At 40.8% G+C, this 17,385-nt stretch overlaps 1 protein-coding gene across 1 annotated transcript in view; it reads left to right on the top strand.

The window, feature by feature from the left end:
* Positions 1–13,314, top strand: part of LOC124612268 (valine--tRNA ligase-like) — a 130,017-nt gene extending 116,703 nt beyond the window's left edge. The window contains exons 16-18 of the mRNA XM_047140367.1: positions 966–1,144; positions 9,196–9,345; positions 13,170–13,314. Of these exons, the coding sequence (XP_046996323.1) occupies positions 966–1,144; positions 9,196–9,345; positions 13,170–13,262 (422 nt within the window). The 3' untranslated portion in view covers positions 13,263–13,314. The remainder of the gene's footprint in view (positions 1–965; positions 1,145–9,195; positions 9,346–13,169) is intronic.
* Positions 13,315–17,385: the final 4,071 nt, after the last annotated feature.

Consider the following 17,385-nt stretch of genomic DNA (forward strand, 5'->3'; position numbering starts at 1 on the left):
GGCCACTGATAAATTCCTCCCTTCCTACACACAGTAATCTACCCCTCTCCCACATAATTTGTTGATTATCACTGTCTTTACGGTTAACTCTTTTAATAAACTTTGAGAGGAGTAAGATTTACGACAAACTTTGTACTCATCTTGTAGTTGGCTCCATTTCTTCACGTCTACGAGCTAATTCTTGAAGCTGAAATTTTTGACATTATAGGTTTTCGTGGTTCCAGTTGACGTAATAACTTTGAAGTGATCCTGCACTGTATTTTTTACTCAAAATTTTATTCTCTCACATTTTTCTATGTCTCACTGTCTTTACAATTTCCACCTCAACAAAGCCGAAAATTACATTGGCCTTCCAAAAAATAAAAACATGTCCAATCACATCAGAGGCATACCCACTACTACTTCATTCTGTGGTAACAACAATATTCCAAAGGGTTTACAAATTCTCTTGACAAATTAATTTCCACCAATTTATATCATTATTTTATAAATAAATCCAGAAATAAACATAATAATTAGTGTCAGGTTGTGTAATTAATAATAGAAATTTTAAGTGTGACAAATATTTTGTAATTTCTAATGTTTCTAAAAGAAAAGTAATTTTAACTGCACATTCAGAGCTCGTAGGTATCGAATGTGACAAAGAAAACAAAGTAATTTCTTTGTATGGATTTTAGCCTGAATTATAATACATCATGTAAAAAATCATATGAAGTTCTTTTAGAAAAACAGCTGAGATAATATTAACCTATTCAAAATTCGGAAAAATATTTTTGGTATCGATTACTTCTGTTGAGGAAAGGTAATGCTAGAGGAGGGTATCTCCCAACACGCTTTTATATGCGCTCACACACCCACCCATCCCTCTGCCAATAATATGGTATTTGTTTCTGTTTTCCGTTTGGCACAGTATTTTTTCAGTGGCTGTTACTTGTGGCTAATTGTAACGATTTCCTTTTTTTCAGTATACATTGAGACGTCGTCCAATAAGGAGCAAGTAACTTACGAAAAGTTAAAGGATGTTATGGCTACACTGGGAGACTGTGCAAGTGTCACAGTAGGGATTGCTGTCCCATTAAAACTTCATGAGACCTATCTCAAGGAAAGTCTGAGTCCAGAGTCCTCCATTTTTGTAATTTTAGAGGTACTTCACTGACAGTTACATCTGTATCTTGTACTTTGTCAGTCCTGTTTCTTATATGTATGACAGTTTTGCAAGAGTTCAATTACTGTAACCATGTGTTTGTTGAAGTTCAAGTTTCCTGCTCAGTTTGCTCTGTGGCATCAGTAACATATAAATGTGGTAAATGAGATTTCACATAAGTGAAATATCATTTCTTTGCTTCTACTGAAACAGTGCAACTAAAGTGAAAATTTAGAACTTTAACTATGCTATAAAATTTAAATAAAAAACTTATTTTTGTGTAATGTGTATTACATTAGTATTACTTGTTTTGTCTTCTTGAGAAGAGTATACTTTATACTTACTTAACAATGAGTCATTGTATTACACATTTAGTGTTTGCCATTATTATGTAAATGTAAGACCAAAATTTTAATTACAAAATGCAGAAATTGAAATTTCTTGATGTTACTGATATATTAGATGTCTCTGTTAAACGAGTTAAAGAAAGACTACAGTTCCAAATGTATAGGGTTCAACTCCTAGAAGGTTCTAGTATTGTTGTTGTTGTTGTTGTTGTTGTGGTCCTCGGTCCCGAGACTGGTTTGATGCAGCTCACCATGCTAATCTATCCTGTGCAAGCTTCTTCATCTCCCAGTATTTACTGCAACCTACATCCTTCTGAATCTGCTTAGTGTATTCATCTCTTGGTCTTCCTCTACGATTTTTACGCTCCACACTGCCCTCCAATGCTAAATTTGTGATCTCTTGATGCCTCAGAACATGTCCTACCAACCAATCCCTTCTTCTAGTCAAGTTGTGCCACAAACTTCTCTTCTCCCCAATCCTATTCAATACCTCCTCATTAGTTACGTGATCTACCCATCTAATCTTCAACATTCTTCTGTAGCACCACATTTCAAAAGCTTCAATTCTCTTCTTGTCCAAACTATTTATCATCCATGTTTCACTTCCATACATGGCTACACTCCATACAAATACTTTCAGAAACGACTTCCTGACACTTAAATCTATACTTGATGTTAACAAATTTGTCTTCTTCAGAAACGCTTCCCTTGCCATTACCAGTCTACATTTTATATGCTCTCTACTTTGACCATCATCAGTTATTTTGCTCCCGTAATAGCAAAACTCCTTTACTACTTTAAGTGTCTCGTTTCCTAATCTAATTCCCTCAGCATCACCCGACTTCATTCGACTACATTCCATTATCCTTATTTTGCTTTTGTTGATGTTCATCTTATATCCTCCTTTCAAGACACTGACCATTCCGTTCAACTGCTCTTCCAAGTCCTTTGCTGTCTCTGACAGAATTACAATGTCGTCGGCGAACCTCAAAGTTTTTATTTCTTCTCCCTGGATTTTAATACCTACTCCAAATTTTTCTTTTTTCTCTTACTGCTTGATCAATATATGGATTGAATAACATCGTGATGGCTGGGTGTTGTGTGATGTCCTTAGGTTAGTTAGGTTTAAGTAGTTCTAAGTTCTAGGGGACTGATGACCATAGATGTTAAGTCCCATAGTGCTCAGAGCCATTTTGAATAACATCGGGGAGAGGCTACAACCCTGTTTCACTCCCTTCCCAACCACTGCTTCCATTTCATGCCCTTCGACTCTTATAACTGCCATCTGGTTTCTGTACAAATTGTAAATAGCCTTTCGCTCCCTGTATTTTACCCCTGCCACCTTTAGAATTTGAAAGAGAGTATTCCAGTCAACATTGTCAAAAGCTTTCTCTAAGTCTACAAATGCTAGAAACGTAGGTTTGCCTTTCCTTAATCTTCCTTCTAAGATAAGTCGTAAGGTGACTATTGCCTCACGTGTTCCAACATTTCTACGGAATCCGAACTGATCTTCCCCGAGGTCGGCTTCTACCAGTTTTTCCATTCGTCTGTAAATAATTCGCATTAGTATTTGGCAGCTGTGACTTATTAAACTGATAGTTCGGTAATTTTCACATCTGTCAACACCTGCTTTCTTTGGGATTGGAATTATTATATTCTTCTTCAAGTCAGAGGGTACTTCGCCTGTCTCATACATCTTCCTCACCAGATGGTAGAGTTTTGTCAGGACTGGCTCTCCCAAGGCCGTCAGTAGTTCTAATGGAATGTTGTCTACTCTCGGGGCCTTGTTTCGACTCAGGTCTTTCAGTGCTCTGTCAAACTCTTCACGCAGTATCGTATCTCCCATTTCATCTTCATCTACATCCTCTTCCATTTCCATAATATTGTCCTCAAGTACATCGCCCTTGTATAGACCCTCTGTATACTCCTTCCACCTTTTTGCTTTCCCCTCGTTGCTTAAAACTGGGTTTCCATCTGAGCTCTTGATATTCATACAAGTGGCTCTCTTTTCTTCAAAGGTCTCTTTAATTTTCCTGTAGGCTGGATCTATCTTACCCCTAGTGAGATAAGCCTCTACATCCTTACATTTGTCCTCTAGCCATCCCTGCTTAGCCATTTTGCACTTCCTGTCAATCTCATTTTTGAGACGTTTGTGTTCCTTTTTGCCTGCTTCATTTACTGCATTTTTATATTTTGTCCTTTCATCAATTAAATTCAATTTTTCTTCTGTTACCCAAGGATTTCTGCTAGCCCTCGTCTTTTTACCTACTTGATCCTCTGCTGCCTTCACTACTTCATCCCTCAGAGCTACCCATTCTTCTTCTACTGTATTTCTTTCCCCCATTCCTGTCAATTGTTCCCTTATGCTCTCCCTGAAACTCTGTACAACCTCAGGTTTAGTTAGTTTATCCAGGTCCCATCTCCTTAAATTCCCACCTTTTTGCGGTTTCTTCAGTTTTAATCTACAGTTCATAACAAATAGATTGTGGTCAGAGTGCACATCTGGCCCTGGAAATGTCTTACAATTTAAAACCTGCTTCCTAAATCTCTGTCTTACCATTATACACTCCTGGAAATTGAAATAAGAACACCGTGAATTCATTGTCCCAGGAAGGGGAAACTTTATTGACACATTCCTGGGGTCAGATACATCACATGATCACACTGACAGAACCACAGGCACATAGACACAGGCAACAGAGCATGCACAATGTCGGCACTAGTGCAGTGTATATCCACCTTTCGCAGCAATGCAGGCTGCTATTCTCCCATGGAGACGATCGTAGAGATGCTGGATGTAGTCCTGTGGAACGGCTTGCCATGCCATTTCCACCTGGCGCCTCAGTTGGACCAGCGTTCGTGCTGGACGTGCAGACCGCGTGAGACGCTGCTTCATCCAGTCCCAAACGTGCTCAATGGGGGACAGATCCGGAGATCTTGCTGGCCAGGGTAGTTGACTTACACCTTCTAGAGCACGTTGGGTGGCACGGGATACATGCGGACGTGCATTGTCCTGTTGGAACAGCAAGTTCCCTTGCCGGTCTAGGAATGGTAGAACGATGGGTTCGATGACGGTTTGGATGTACCGTGCACTATTCAGTGTCCCCTCGACGATCACCAGTGGTGTACGGCCAGTGTAGGAGATCTGCTCCCCACACCATGATGCCGGGTGTTGGCCGTGTGTGTCTCGGTCGTATGCAGTCCTGATTGTGGCGCTCACCTGCACGGCGCCAAACACGCATACGACCATCATTGGCACCAAGGCAGAAGCGACTCTCATCTCCATTCGTCCCTCCATTCACGCCTGTCGCGACACCACTGGAGGCGGGCTGCACGATGTTGGGGCGTGAGCGGAAGACGGCCTAACGGTGTGCGGGACCGTAGCCCAGCTTCATGGAGACGGTTGCGAATGGTCCTCGCCGATACCCCAGGAGCAACAGTGTCCCTAATTTGCTGGGAAGTGGCGGTGCGGTCCCCTACGGCACTGCATAGGATCCTACGGTCTTGGCGTGCATCCGTGCGTCGCTGCGGTCCGGTCCCAGGTCGACGGGCACGTGCACCTACCGCCGACCACTGGCTACAACATCGATGTACTGTGGAGACCTCACGCCCCACGTGTTGAGCAATTTGGCGGTACGTCCACCCGGCCTCCCGCATGCCCACTATACGCCCTCGCTCAAAGTCCGTCAACTGCACATACGGTTCACGTCCACGCTGTCGCGGCATGCTACCAGTGTTAAAGACTGCGATGGACCTCCGTATGCCATGGCAAACTGGCTGACACTGACGGCGGCGGTGCACAAATGCTGTGCAGCTAGCGCCATTCGACGGCCAACACCGCGGTTCCTGGTGTGTCCGCTGTGCCGTGCGTGTGATCATTGCTTGTACAGCCCTCTCGCAGTGTCCGGAGCAAGTATGGTGGGTCTGACACACCGGTGTCAATGTGTTCTTTTTTCCATTTCCAGGAGTGTATAATCTATCTGATACCTTTTAGTATCTCCAGGATTCTTCCATGTGTACAACCTTCTTTTATGATTCTTGAACCAAGTGGTAGCTATGATTAAGTTATGCTCTGTGCAAAATTCTACCAGACGGCTCCCTCCTTCATTTCTTAGCCCCAGTCCATATTCACCCACTATGTTTCCTTCTCTCTCTTTTCCTACTGACGAATTCCAGTCACCCATGACTATTAAATTTTTGTCTCCCTTCACTACCTGAATAATTTCTTTTATCTCATCATACATTTCTTCAATTTCTTTGTCATCTGCAGAGCTAGTTGGCATATAAACTTGTACTACTGTAGTAGGCGTGGACTTCGCGTCTATCTTGGCCACAATAATGCATTCACTATGCTGTTTGTAGTAGCTTACCCGCACTCCTATATTTTTATTCATTATTAAACCTACTCCTGCATTACCCCTATTTGATTTTGTATTTATAACCCTGTATTCACCTGACCAGAAGTCTTGTTCCTCCTGCCACCGAACTTCACTAATTCCCACTATATCTAACTTTAACCTATCCATTTCCCTTTTCAAATTTTCTAACCTACCTGCCCGATTAAGGTATCTGACATTCCACGCTCCGATCCGTAGAATGCCAGTTTTCTTCCTCCTGATAACGACATCCTCCTGAGTAGTCCCTGCCAGGAGATCCGAATGGGGGACTATTTTACCTCCGGAATATTTTACCCAAGAGGACGCCATCATCATTTAACCATACAGTAAAGCTGCATGCCCTCGGGAAAAATTACGGCTGTCGTTTCCCCTTGCTTTCAGCCGTTCACAGTACCACAACAGCAAGGCCGTTTTGGTTAGTGTTACAAGGCCAGATCAGTCAATCATCCAGACTGTTGCCCCTGCAACTACTGAAAAGGCTACTGCCCCTCTTCAGGAACCACATGTTTGTCTGGCCTCTCAACAGATACCCCTCCGTTGTGGTTGCACCTACGGTACGGCTATCTGTATCGTTGAGGCACGCAAGCCTCCCCACCAACGGCAAGGTCCATGGTTCATGGAGGGGGGGGCTAGTATTGATGTGAATTTTAAAATTTTCCCGGCGAATTGACTGTTCAAACAAATTTTGGGCTTGCAGCCGGTCGTCGTTCAATACCTCGCACGATATTTCAACTGGGCACCTGCCAGTCATCTTCAGGTGAGCGATCGTAGACTGGCAAAAATGTCCTCCGTCCCGCAATATATAGTGCACTGTAACTATTCTGCGCATGTGTCGAAAACTTGATAGATGGACAACACTGCCTGCCGGCAGCGCCATCCCAGATGGAATAGCAGAACTCTCTGCATTGCTGTTTGCCACCGCCGTTGGCACACTCTGTCATCTTCAGTTTGAACAAATTGGGGAGATGAGGGGATTCCATGCACTGTCCAGTTGGTCACGGTTCAATAGATTTTCCGCCAGGCATATTTCTACGGATTCTTTAATAATGGAATCCCAGAAAGATGTTGCTGTGGACAAAATCATTGTTTTCTCATATTCCATTGAATGTCCAGTGGAAATACAATGTTCAGCAATAGCGAACTTGCTTGGCTGCAAAAGGCGGGTGTAACATTGATGTTCAGTGCAGCGTTCTTTCACGGTATATAAGCCATACCACATTGGCGTGGTATCTTGTAAATTCTGGCCTTTCATAATAACAGATTGTCCTTTACTGATCCCACAAGGCCCGGAATCTTCGATGGTGGGTCAAAAACCACTTTTACCTGAAATTTTCAGAGGATTCTTGCTGTTTTAAATGAAGTGTTGCCACGAAAGGAAGGAAAGCTAAAGATTGTTCCGGCATGTTCTCCTCTATATCCACTTACTGCTTCTTAGTTTTAACTGTTAGTGCCCTGTTAATCTGCCAGATAGAATACCTATTTTCGTTGAATACTGTCTTTGGATGGGCGAGTTCTTGAGGTAAGCTTTCTAGATCTGAAACAGTACGAGGTCTATGAGCAAATGTTTTAAGCACACTCATAGTTTGTGATGGGTGATGGCAACTCGATGTTTGCAGGTACAAATCAGTATGAGTGGACTGAATGCCCTAGGGAACCATTATTTTTCCTTCGAACCAGGACATCAAAGAAAGGCAAACAACCAGCTTTCTCTATTTCCATGGTGAACCAGATGTTACTATGAATGGAGATGAGGGGATGTAGAAACTCCATTAATTTGTCTTCTCTATGTGGCCACACAATGAAGGTATCATCCACATACCTCCAAAAAACTGTTGGTTTCAGGGCAGCTGATTCAAGCGCTCTCTCCTCAAAATCCTCCATAAAAAGGTTGACAACCAAGGGAGACAGTCTGTTCAAAATATTCTTGATTAAACATAAAATAAGTTGAGTAAAGAGCATGCCTAAACAAAGCAGTGATATCAAAAGGAAACATGTTATCAATCAGTGTCAAAGAATCTGCAAGAGTACTTTTGTAATAAGTGAGACCTCATCAAAACTTACTAGAAGGTCTACACTGCTAAGATGAAGAGCCCCCAGTCTATTGATAAAATCAGCTGAGTGCTCACATCAGCAAGTGCTCACATCACATACGAAACTCAGCTGAGTGAGTCACAAATTTCAAGTTTTGTGGTTTGATTACATAAACATTTATCTAACTTTTTTTTATAACAAACCAAATATTTATTTCTTGAATATTTGCTAAGTGCTTAATGTCTATGTTTTTACAACAAAGTGCACTGTAATGATACAGTACACAGACTTACCTGTGATCCCCACTTCATAGCTACCGAGCTGCTTGTTGTGTGACGTGCAGTTGCTTTGCATCACCTGCATAAATGTAATATTGCAGTGTTTTCTGCTGTAGTACTTCTTTATTTTAGGATACGTTTTTCATAATTGTTGCTTAGGTTTGTACAAATTATGTTGTGATAATAATATACTAATTTATGGCCAAAATTAACAGAAATAAGTTGTGTGAAATTATCTTCAATGCAAGGTAGACTGGATGAAAGAATGTATATTTGTTAATATCATCAGTGCGTAAGAATCCAGTATACACCATATACCCATGTGTTGTTACAGAATGGTAATCCTAAGGGTGATATTCTTCACACTATGTTTAGGAAATATTGGTTTAATTCCTCCTAGCCTTCCACTTCAGATGAAAACACAGGTATTGCCATACTGCTTCTTTTTCACACTAGCAACATCCAGGCAGCTTGTCAACAACGTCACAGTTCATCCACTAAATTGCAATATTGTCTTTGGTGTGCACCAGATGAATGTACAGTGAGAATCACACTCTACTCTAAATTAGTACGCATCCATATACAGGACACTGTGCTCCTGGGCAAGACACCAAACCTGCCGATACATGCATTGCACTTGTGTGACGAGGAATGTCTGTGGCACGCAGCCACATGTAATGTTGCCCAGATATATTTACTTGCAATCCCATTTCTGTGTATCGCTAATGCTGTATAATCCCCCCCTCCCCCCCCCCCCCCCCCCCCCTGCCCCCACACACACAGTGAGTTCTTGCACGGAGGAGTATATATCAAACAAGAGATTGCTTCAGGGCTGTGGTGACATTTTCAGTGGAAAAGCTCAGACAATCGGAGTATTTTGATGGCTACATCTATAAATCTTTTAACATCTGTACTTAAAGTTATTAACCATCCTAGTCAATATTTTTCTAAGTGTATGTTTTTTCCGTTTGTTTATGACTTCAACCACTTTGTTGCAGAAAACCCAGATAACTGAAAAAATGTGGCTTCATATAAACAAAAAGCAAAAGAAACTTGCATCAGAATTACAGAAAATGCAGGCAGTTGTTTCGGCAGACGGTTATAAAAGCAAGGCAGCACTTGTAGTGCAGGAACAACATGCTGAAAAGGTAATTCATTTTCATTTATGTGCATGAGTCTGCCAATGTAATTTCAGATATATAGGTAACATTAGTTTCCATGTAATTTAATGCCATTGTTAATAATTTGTAATTTGTGTGTGTGTGTGTGTGTGTGTGTGTGTGTGTGTGGTCCAGACTAATCGTGTAGTATGGCACTTATTGCTTTAATGTTTGCAAAGATGGTAGTCTTGGTATCTGGTAAAAGTTGGATTAATACATGCATTTGTTTTATCATCACTCCTATCCACATACCAAACATTAGTGTTCAATGTTATTCGTATTTGGTATTTATTGTGATGTATTATGACATCGTTAAGTTAACGTAAATGTTTGATCACTGTTTTGTTTCTGGCATGAAGTAATAGATTGACATCTCCCCTCCAGTAACAAATCAATGCACAAAATTAGAGGAATCTTATTAAGACATTGGCAGAAGGCAAGTGTCTACTAGTTATGACTGTGTCATAGAGTGTGATTGGGACTGTAATAAATGAAAGTTGACAATCTGTCAATCAAAGGAATGTCATTACCTTGTAGCTTCAGATGATGTTTTCTCTACTTTGTCACGTAGTCGCGTACCATCCCTGTTTATTTGGTAGATGGTACCAGCTAAACATTTCTTGCGTGTCAGACTGGAGCTCCAATCCTGAACCTTGCCTTTCGTGTGCAGTGCTCTTTCTGACTAAGCTACCTGTGCTTGCTTGATTCACAGTATGCCTTCACAGCTTCAGTACTTCAAGAATGTGTTCTATTTTGGGAAAAACATTGCTCGTTAAACACAAGAGTCTGTATGTGAACTGTAGCTCAGCACACAGTTTCAGTTTGTCCAAAAGTTTCACTACAGTGTCAGACTCTTTATGATCAGTGAAATACAGTGCCTGACAAACAAGTGAAGTACTGATAAAACTGCCCCCCTCCACACACACACACACACACACACACACACACACACACACACACACACAGTCAGCAGGTAAGTAAATGATTAGAGTTGGAACTCTCTGTTATGGGTAGAATGGACACCAGAGTGCATTAGTCTTGTTTACGTTTGGTGTTGTTATCAGGTCTGGTAGGGGATACATTGAATTGACATTTGTCACGGGATAGTGATATGAACAAATCCAGATGGCAGTAGTATCGTGTACATTAGTTATAAAAGGACAATGCATTGGTGGAGCTATCATTTATATTCAGGTGATTCATGATAAAAGGTTTCCAATGTGATTATGACTGCATGATGAGAATGAAGACTTTGGATGTGGAATAGTAGATGGAGCTAGATGCACAGGGCATTCCATTTCAGAAATTGTTAGGGAATTCAGTATTCTGGGATCCACAGGGTCAAGAGTGTGCCAAGAATACGAAATTCTGGCATCACCTCTCAGCATGGACAGCAAGGTGGTTGACACTTCACTTGAGTGCAGCAGCAGCATTTGCATGTAGTTATCACTGCTAATAGACAAGCAACACTGCATGACACAACTGCAGAAGTTAATGTGGGATTATGATGCACATACCTGTTAGGACAGTGTGGCAAAATTTGCTATTAATGGTCTATGGCAGAGGTGATGGATGTGAGTGCCTTTGCTAATGGCATGACATTGCCTGCAGTGCCTCTCCTGGGCCCATGATCATATCGGTTGGCCCTAGACAACTGGAAAACTATGGCCTAGTCAGATGAGTCCCAACTTCAGTTGGTAAGAGCTGATGGTAGGGTTTAGAGTGCGGTGCAGGCCGCATGAAGCCACTTACCCAAGTTTTCTGTCACACACTGTGCAAACTAGTGGTAGCGGTGGCTCCATTGAGATGTGGGCTGTATTTACTGCCCTCTGGTCCTACTGAACTGATCATTGACTGAAAATGGTTACATTCTTGTACTTGGAGACCATTTGCAGCCATTCATGGACTTCATGTTCCCAAATAACAATGGAATTTTTACAGATGACAATGCACCTTATCACAAGACTACAATTGTTTGTGATTGGCTTGAAGATCATTCTGGGCAATTTGTGCAAATGATGTGGCCAACTAGATCACTCAACATGAATCTCATCGAACATTTATGAGACAATTGAGAGGTCAGTTTATGCACAAAATCCTGCACTGGCAACACTTTTGCAATTATGGATGACTATGGAGGCAGTGTGGCTCAGTATTTCTGCAGGGGAATTCGAATGACTTGTTGAATCCGTGCCCTGTTGAGTTACTGGTCAAAAAGAGGTCTGACTTGATGTTAGGAGGCGTCTCATGACTTTTGTCATCTCAGCTTATCAGGTTTGTGAATAGTCACAGATGTTGAGTGATCACTGTGAAGGACACTGAGGCTGCATGCTCACATGAGACACAGTTTGAAAGGGACCTCATTTTCGGTCGCCATTTGGCTGGCTGGTCAAATTGTGCAGTATCTAAATTTGTGGGACATTCTGGTGTGATAGTGGCCCAGTGTTGGACTGCATAGGAATGCGACAGGTGTCATATTTGTTATCAAAATTTCAGGTGACCACATCTGCCCATCACAAGGGAGGATCACTCTATTGTGCACCACACACATTGTAACCCCTTGACATCTGCACCTGCTATTTCAGAGGTGAAAGAATAGCAACAGCCAGACTAGGCAATTACAGTCACACATCTAGGCTACCCTTAACACAACAATACGAATGGCTGCATTTAGAGTGCTAATGTGCCAAGGAAGCATGGACTGCTGATGAATGGCACTGCATTGTGTTCAGTGATGAATTGCGGTTCTGCACTGTCCTGCATGACCATCATCAATGAGTAAGGTGGCGACCTGCAGAGAAGCACAGTAGTGTTAGTCCTGGTATCATGGTGTGGGGTGGCCATCGAGTATCACTTCAGGTCGTGGTGGGTAATGATTGAGGGAACTCTGATGGCACAATGGTACAAACAGATATCTAGCATCCTCTTATTACCTTTTATGTGACATGATCATGGTGCCATCTTTCAACAGAACAGTGCTGATCCACATATGGCACGTGATGCTGTGAACTGTCTGTGTGATGTTGAGGTACTCTGATTGCCAGTAAGTTCCCCAGATCTGTCACCAGTAGAATGCATGTGGGACCAGTTTGGATGTCAGCTCCATTCAGTAGCACTTTCAGGGATATGAAGGACCACTTACAACAGTTGTGGGCCAGCTTGTTGCAGGAAAATGGCTTTATAACACCTTTCCAAATTGAAACAGTGCACAAATCCAGGTCAGAGAGGATGAAACATCATACTAATGAGTGGGCTCATACTGCAAAGTTCTTTGCCAATTTGACTTGATTTTGTAATCAGTGAAATAACAGCACATACCCTTGCAATCTATGTAGTTTCATTTTGTTTCCTCCTACCCTTCCAGGTACTTTCTTTGCCATGCAGAGCATTTGTGGCATGGAACAGATGTCTGCTTACATACTGCCAAATGAGAAATAATTGGAGCAGTTCGGACAGACCTTTTCCTTTTGCTGTGTTCCATGTTTACCTCAGTGGAGAATTTTTGAAAATTTCAAAACCTACAAATTTACTGTGATTAACTGTTAAACAGAATTGCCAAAATGAAGTATGACCACTGAAATCAAGTATTTGTGTTGAAGAAGATTAGTAATTTGTTGCCATCCTTTTAATCTGAAATGAAGTGTGAAATTCTTCTCTTGTTTGTGCCTACTTTTTTGTAGTGCTCATACTCTGCTTAATGTGTAAGCAAATTTGTAGCTCATATGGCACTGCAATTTTTGAATTATTTTTTTTTTTCATTGCTTGCTAAGTAAGCTTATTCACCCTCATATTCTTTTTATTTCATTTCACAGATCAAAGACTTGGAATCAAAACTTACAACACTGCAAGAAATACACAGATCATTGGGTAAGGTCACATCTGAATGGCATGATGTGCAAAAATAAAGTAGCATGTATATTATTTTTCTTTTGTACAATAAATCAACTAATTTAGGTATACCCTGTTTCCACTGTGTTTTTTTTCCCTTGGGATGTGTGAAATATCCAATACCCTTAAGAAGATCCAAAATATTCATCAACTGCTAGTATTTCTCACATATTAGTAGCTGTCTGAATGTGCTAGTGTTAATACTTTAGTGGTATTTAAATCAAGGAAGATGTGAATTATCAGTTATTTTAAAATAGGTAATATGTGAATAGGTTCTGTTTTACTGAAAAAGAGTTTGTAAACTGAAAATTCATGACAAACTTTATAGGAAGACTCCTGGGAAAATCTCAGGAGGATGTTTAGTTAACCATGAATTAAACATGCATTTCTTGATTAAAATTTTCATTGGTCAGAATCTTTTCTGATTATGGTTTTCATGGTGAGTTGAACCTATGTGCCAGACTGAGATATGCACCTTTACTTTTCACAGCCAGAACTGCAAAAATAAAGCTACACAAATTCCCCATGCATCCTTACTCAAAACCTTAATCCAGCAGATCCTGTTTTGTGCAACTTTTGTGGTTACATTGCCCTGTATGAACTTCAGGGAAGAAAGCCAAGAATCACAAACCACTGAAGTTGTGAGCTGCTTGGATTGTAACAAATTTTTGTATGACTGGGTTAATAGTGTTGCATGCAAAATGCAAACTCATACATTAGAATCCTGATGTGGCATAGTTCGAAATTATCTAGCAGTTTTAAAAAATAGTTTTCATTTCCTTTTTAAGAATTTAAATAATGTCCATTTTGTGGCAAGTAAAGACTGGGTGCCCGATTGGGTCTTGTCACAGGATTTCTGTGTTCATGTACTATGCTATCCCAGCTGAGCCATCTGTCCACACCTAATAAAACTAACTCATATCAGTAATTATCTGAGGCTGTGGTCAAGTTAAAATCTAAATTGTTTGATAACTCCCTGCTGTGTTAACCACATAACATGGTGCGAGAACCTTTGTAGAATTAAGAGTTTGGAGAGTAACTAGTGGTAAGTTTACTTTGAGTCAGTGCATGAGATCCCAACAGATGTTCTTCTTGATAGAGTACTTCCTGTAAAAGACAAGTGTCCAGCTTCATGGACAGCCAGTTGTGCTACTATCTAATTACAAATGTTTGGCACTCTGCTAAAGAGTGAAACATGTCTCCAGAACTGAATTGTTGAGCACATTTTACGTGATTAGTTACAGGATTTGGACACACATTTATTCGAAGTCCAGGAGAGTAGGTAGTGATTACAAGGCACTCTCATCAATATTAGTCATACTTTTGAGGGATTGTTATTATTACTGTTTGTTGTCACTCTTCAGTTTTAGGACTGCTCTTAAGTCTCAAGTGGATGCAAGTTTACTATATGCTAGATTTTCTGCATGCTTGTAGAACCTGATTGATATGAAGTTTCCATAGAGAGCAGTGTTCCAGTGTTTATTTGCTGACAATGTGTGTCTCTAGAAAACTGCTTGCATGAAACCAGGCACACTATCAGAACAAAAATGTTGCTATCAAGAAAATGTTGTATCATATATGAAATCATTATTTGTCATCTTCGAATGGCACATAGAGTGCAACTGAACCTCTTTCAACGAATAGAGAAAGGATGTAACTCACGAAATATTAGAGTACTTGTTGCAGGCAGTTAGGAACATTGTCCGATAACACCATATAATTGTACTCCTATTAGTGCTCCAGCTGTGCTTGTTGTCTATAAGTTATTAAATTTATTGTGCATGTATGGAGTACGTCAGGTCAGGTAAACAAGGAGTGAGCAACTTTACCTTGTGTTCAAATAGAAAATAGTTTCTGTTGGACAATAAGAAGTTTTTTCCCTTGTATGAATTACAATTGGGTGTGTCCATGTTGGTCTGCAAAGCTATCAGCCAGTCTTAGCAAGGCCATGAAGTGATCACCTTAGAAATGAAATGTTGCCTTTTTAGAAGGTCGGAGGAAAACACTTCCTAGTTAGCAGGTTGTTTCTGTAAGAGAGAACTTGCAGCTTGGCCCAGTGCTGTTTGGCCACAGCCAGCAGGCAAAACTCGGTTCCTCCCGTGCTTTCCCTATTGGCTGCACATAGCTACTGCAGAGGGAACAAATTTGTTGCCAGCAAGGGAACAAATTGGCTTTGCTGGGATGACATACCTGCTTTGTATGGAGGACACAATGAATTATAATTGAGCAATACAAGATAACATTTTTAAAGGCTAATGTGAGGTGATATGGTCAGATGGGCAACCTATACATCCCTCTCCCTTCTCTATGGACAACATACCATAGGAGAGGAGGGGGCATGTCCTGCAGAGGGCTCATAACTAGGGGTAACACGATATAAAACGTTCTTGATAGGCTGACAATTTTTACAGTAATTATTCCTTTATTCACTGGTCTTTACAATGGGCAGAAGGCAATGTTGTTGAGGGTAGAACAGAGAGATGTGGAGGAGTCGCTTCCTACAATCCGCCACAGGTGAGTGCCGTTAGTACCAGGAGAAGGTGGTTATAATGTGTAGTGTGAGCACGTCTTCATGAGAACACAAATAAGTATTATCTGGCTGTAAAACCTGAGACAATTGTGATCGTACATAAAGTCACTGAGCTGGTTGAAGGCTTCTATTCGCTCACTCATCAACCAGTCTGGCATGGCAATAAAAAACAGCAAATAGAAAGCTGAAGTTTTAAATTTTGCATTTAAAAATCATTCACACAGGAGGATTATACAGACATACCACCACTCGAACATCATACAGACTCCAGTATGGCTGACAGATATCCCTGGTGTTGAAAAGCAACTTTATAAGAGTTTGGTTTTACAGGTAGTACTCTGTGGCATTGGCCCCCAACTTAACTGGCATTTATCGAGAATCTTTCACCCAGCCTAAAGTCTCAAGTGACTGGAGAAAAGCACAGGTGACTCTTGTATCTAAGAAGGTAAAAGAACAGACATGCAAAACTACACACACACATCTTTAACATTGGTATGCTGCAGAATTCTTGAACATATTCTAAATGTGAATGCAATAAATTTCCTTGAGAGGAAAGCTTCTGTCTACAAATCAGCACTAATTTAGAAAGCATCACTTGTGTGTAGCTCAGCTTGCCCTTTCCTTGCAAGATATCCTGTGAACCATGAATGGACATATTCCCAGGTTTCCACAAAGTGTTTGACACAGTGCCCCACTGCAGACTATTAACAAAGGTCTGAACGTACGGAATACGTTGCTAGATATGTGAGTGGCTCGAAGGCAGCTTAGATATAGAACCCAGTATGTTGTCCTCAATAGCAAGTGTTCGTCAGAGACAAGAGTATTGTTGGGAGCACTCCAGGGAAGTGTGATAAGATTGCTCTTGTCCTCAATATACATACATGATGTGATGGATAGGGTGAGCAGCAATTGGTGATTGTTTGCTGATGAAGCTGTAGTATACAGGAAAATATCATTGTCAGGTGACTGTAGAAGGATACAGAAGCTCTATTTGAGGTGAAAAATGAGTTTCTAAATGTAAGTTAATGCAGATGAGTAGGAAAAACAGTGATATTATGTTTGAATGCAGTATTAGCGACATGTTGCTTGACACATTCACATCCGTTAAAAAGGACATCAGAGCAATTCTGAAGCATACTGATAGATTTGTTACCGGTAGGTTTGATCAACATGTAAGTATTGTGGAGATGCTTTGTGAAGTCAAATGAGAATCCCTGGAGAGATGATACATTTTCAAGAAAGTTTAGAAAGCAGGAATTTGCAGCTGACTACAGAACAGTTCTAGTGCCACCAATGTACATTTCACGTAAGGACTGAGAAGATAAAATAAGAAAAATTAGAGCTCATATGAGGCATATATAGTCATTTTTTTCTCACTCCATTTGTGAGACGTATGGGAAAGGGTATGACTAGTAGTGGCACGTGGTACCCTCTGTCATAAAACATACACTTTCTTGCAGTAAATGTATGTAGATGGAAATTATGAAATATTGGAATGTTTTTCTTTTATATGACAATCTTCTGTGAACATAAAATATTTTGTCTTCGGCACCAAATGATTAGATCCCATTGTGCTGGCAAGTTCATGCAGAAAAATAGAAATTAGGTGG

This window comes from Schistocerca americana, chromosome 1 (genome assembly GCF_021461395.2).
Source record: "Schistocerca americana isolate TAMUIC-IGC-003095 chromosome 1, iqSchAmer2.1, whole genome shotgun sequence".
NCBI lineage: Eukaryota > Metazoa > Arthropoda > Insecta > Orthoptera > Acrididae > Schistocerca > Schistocerca americana.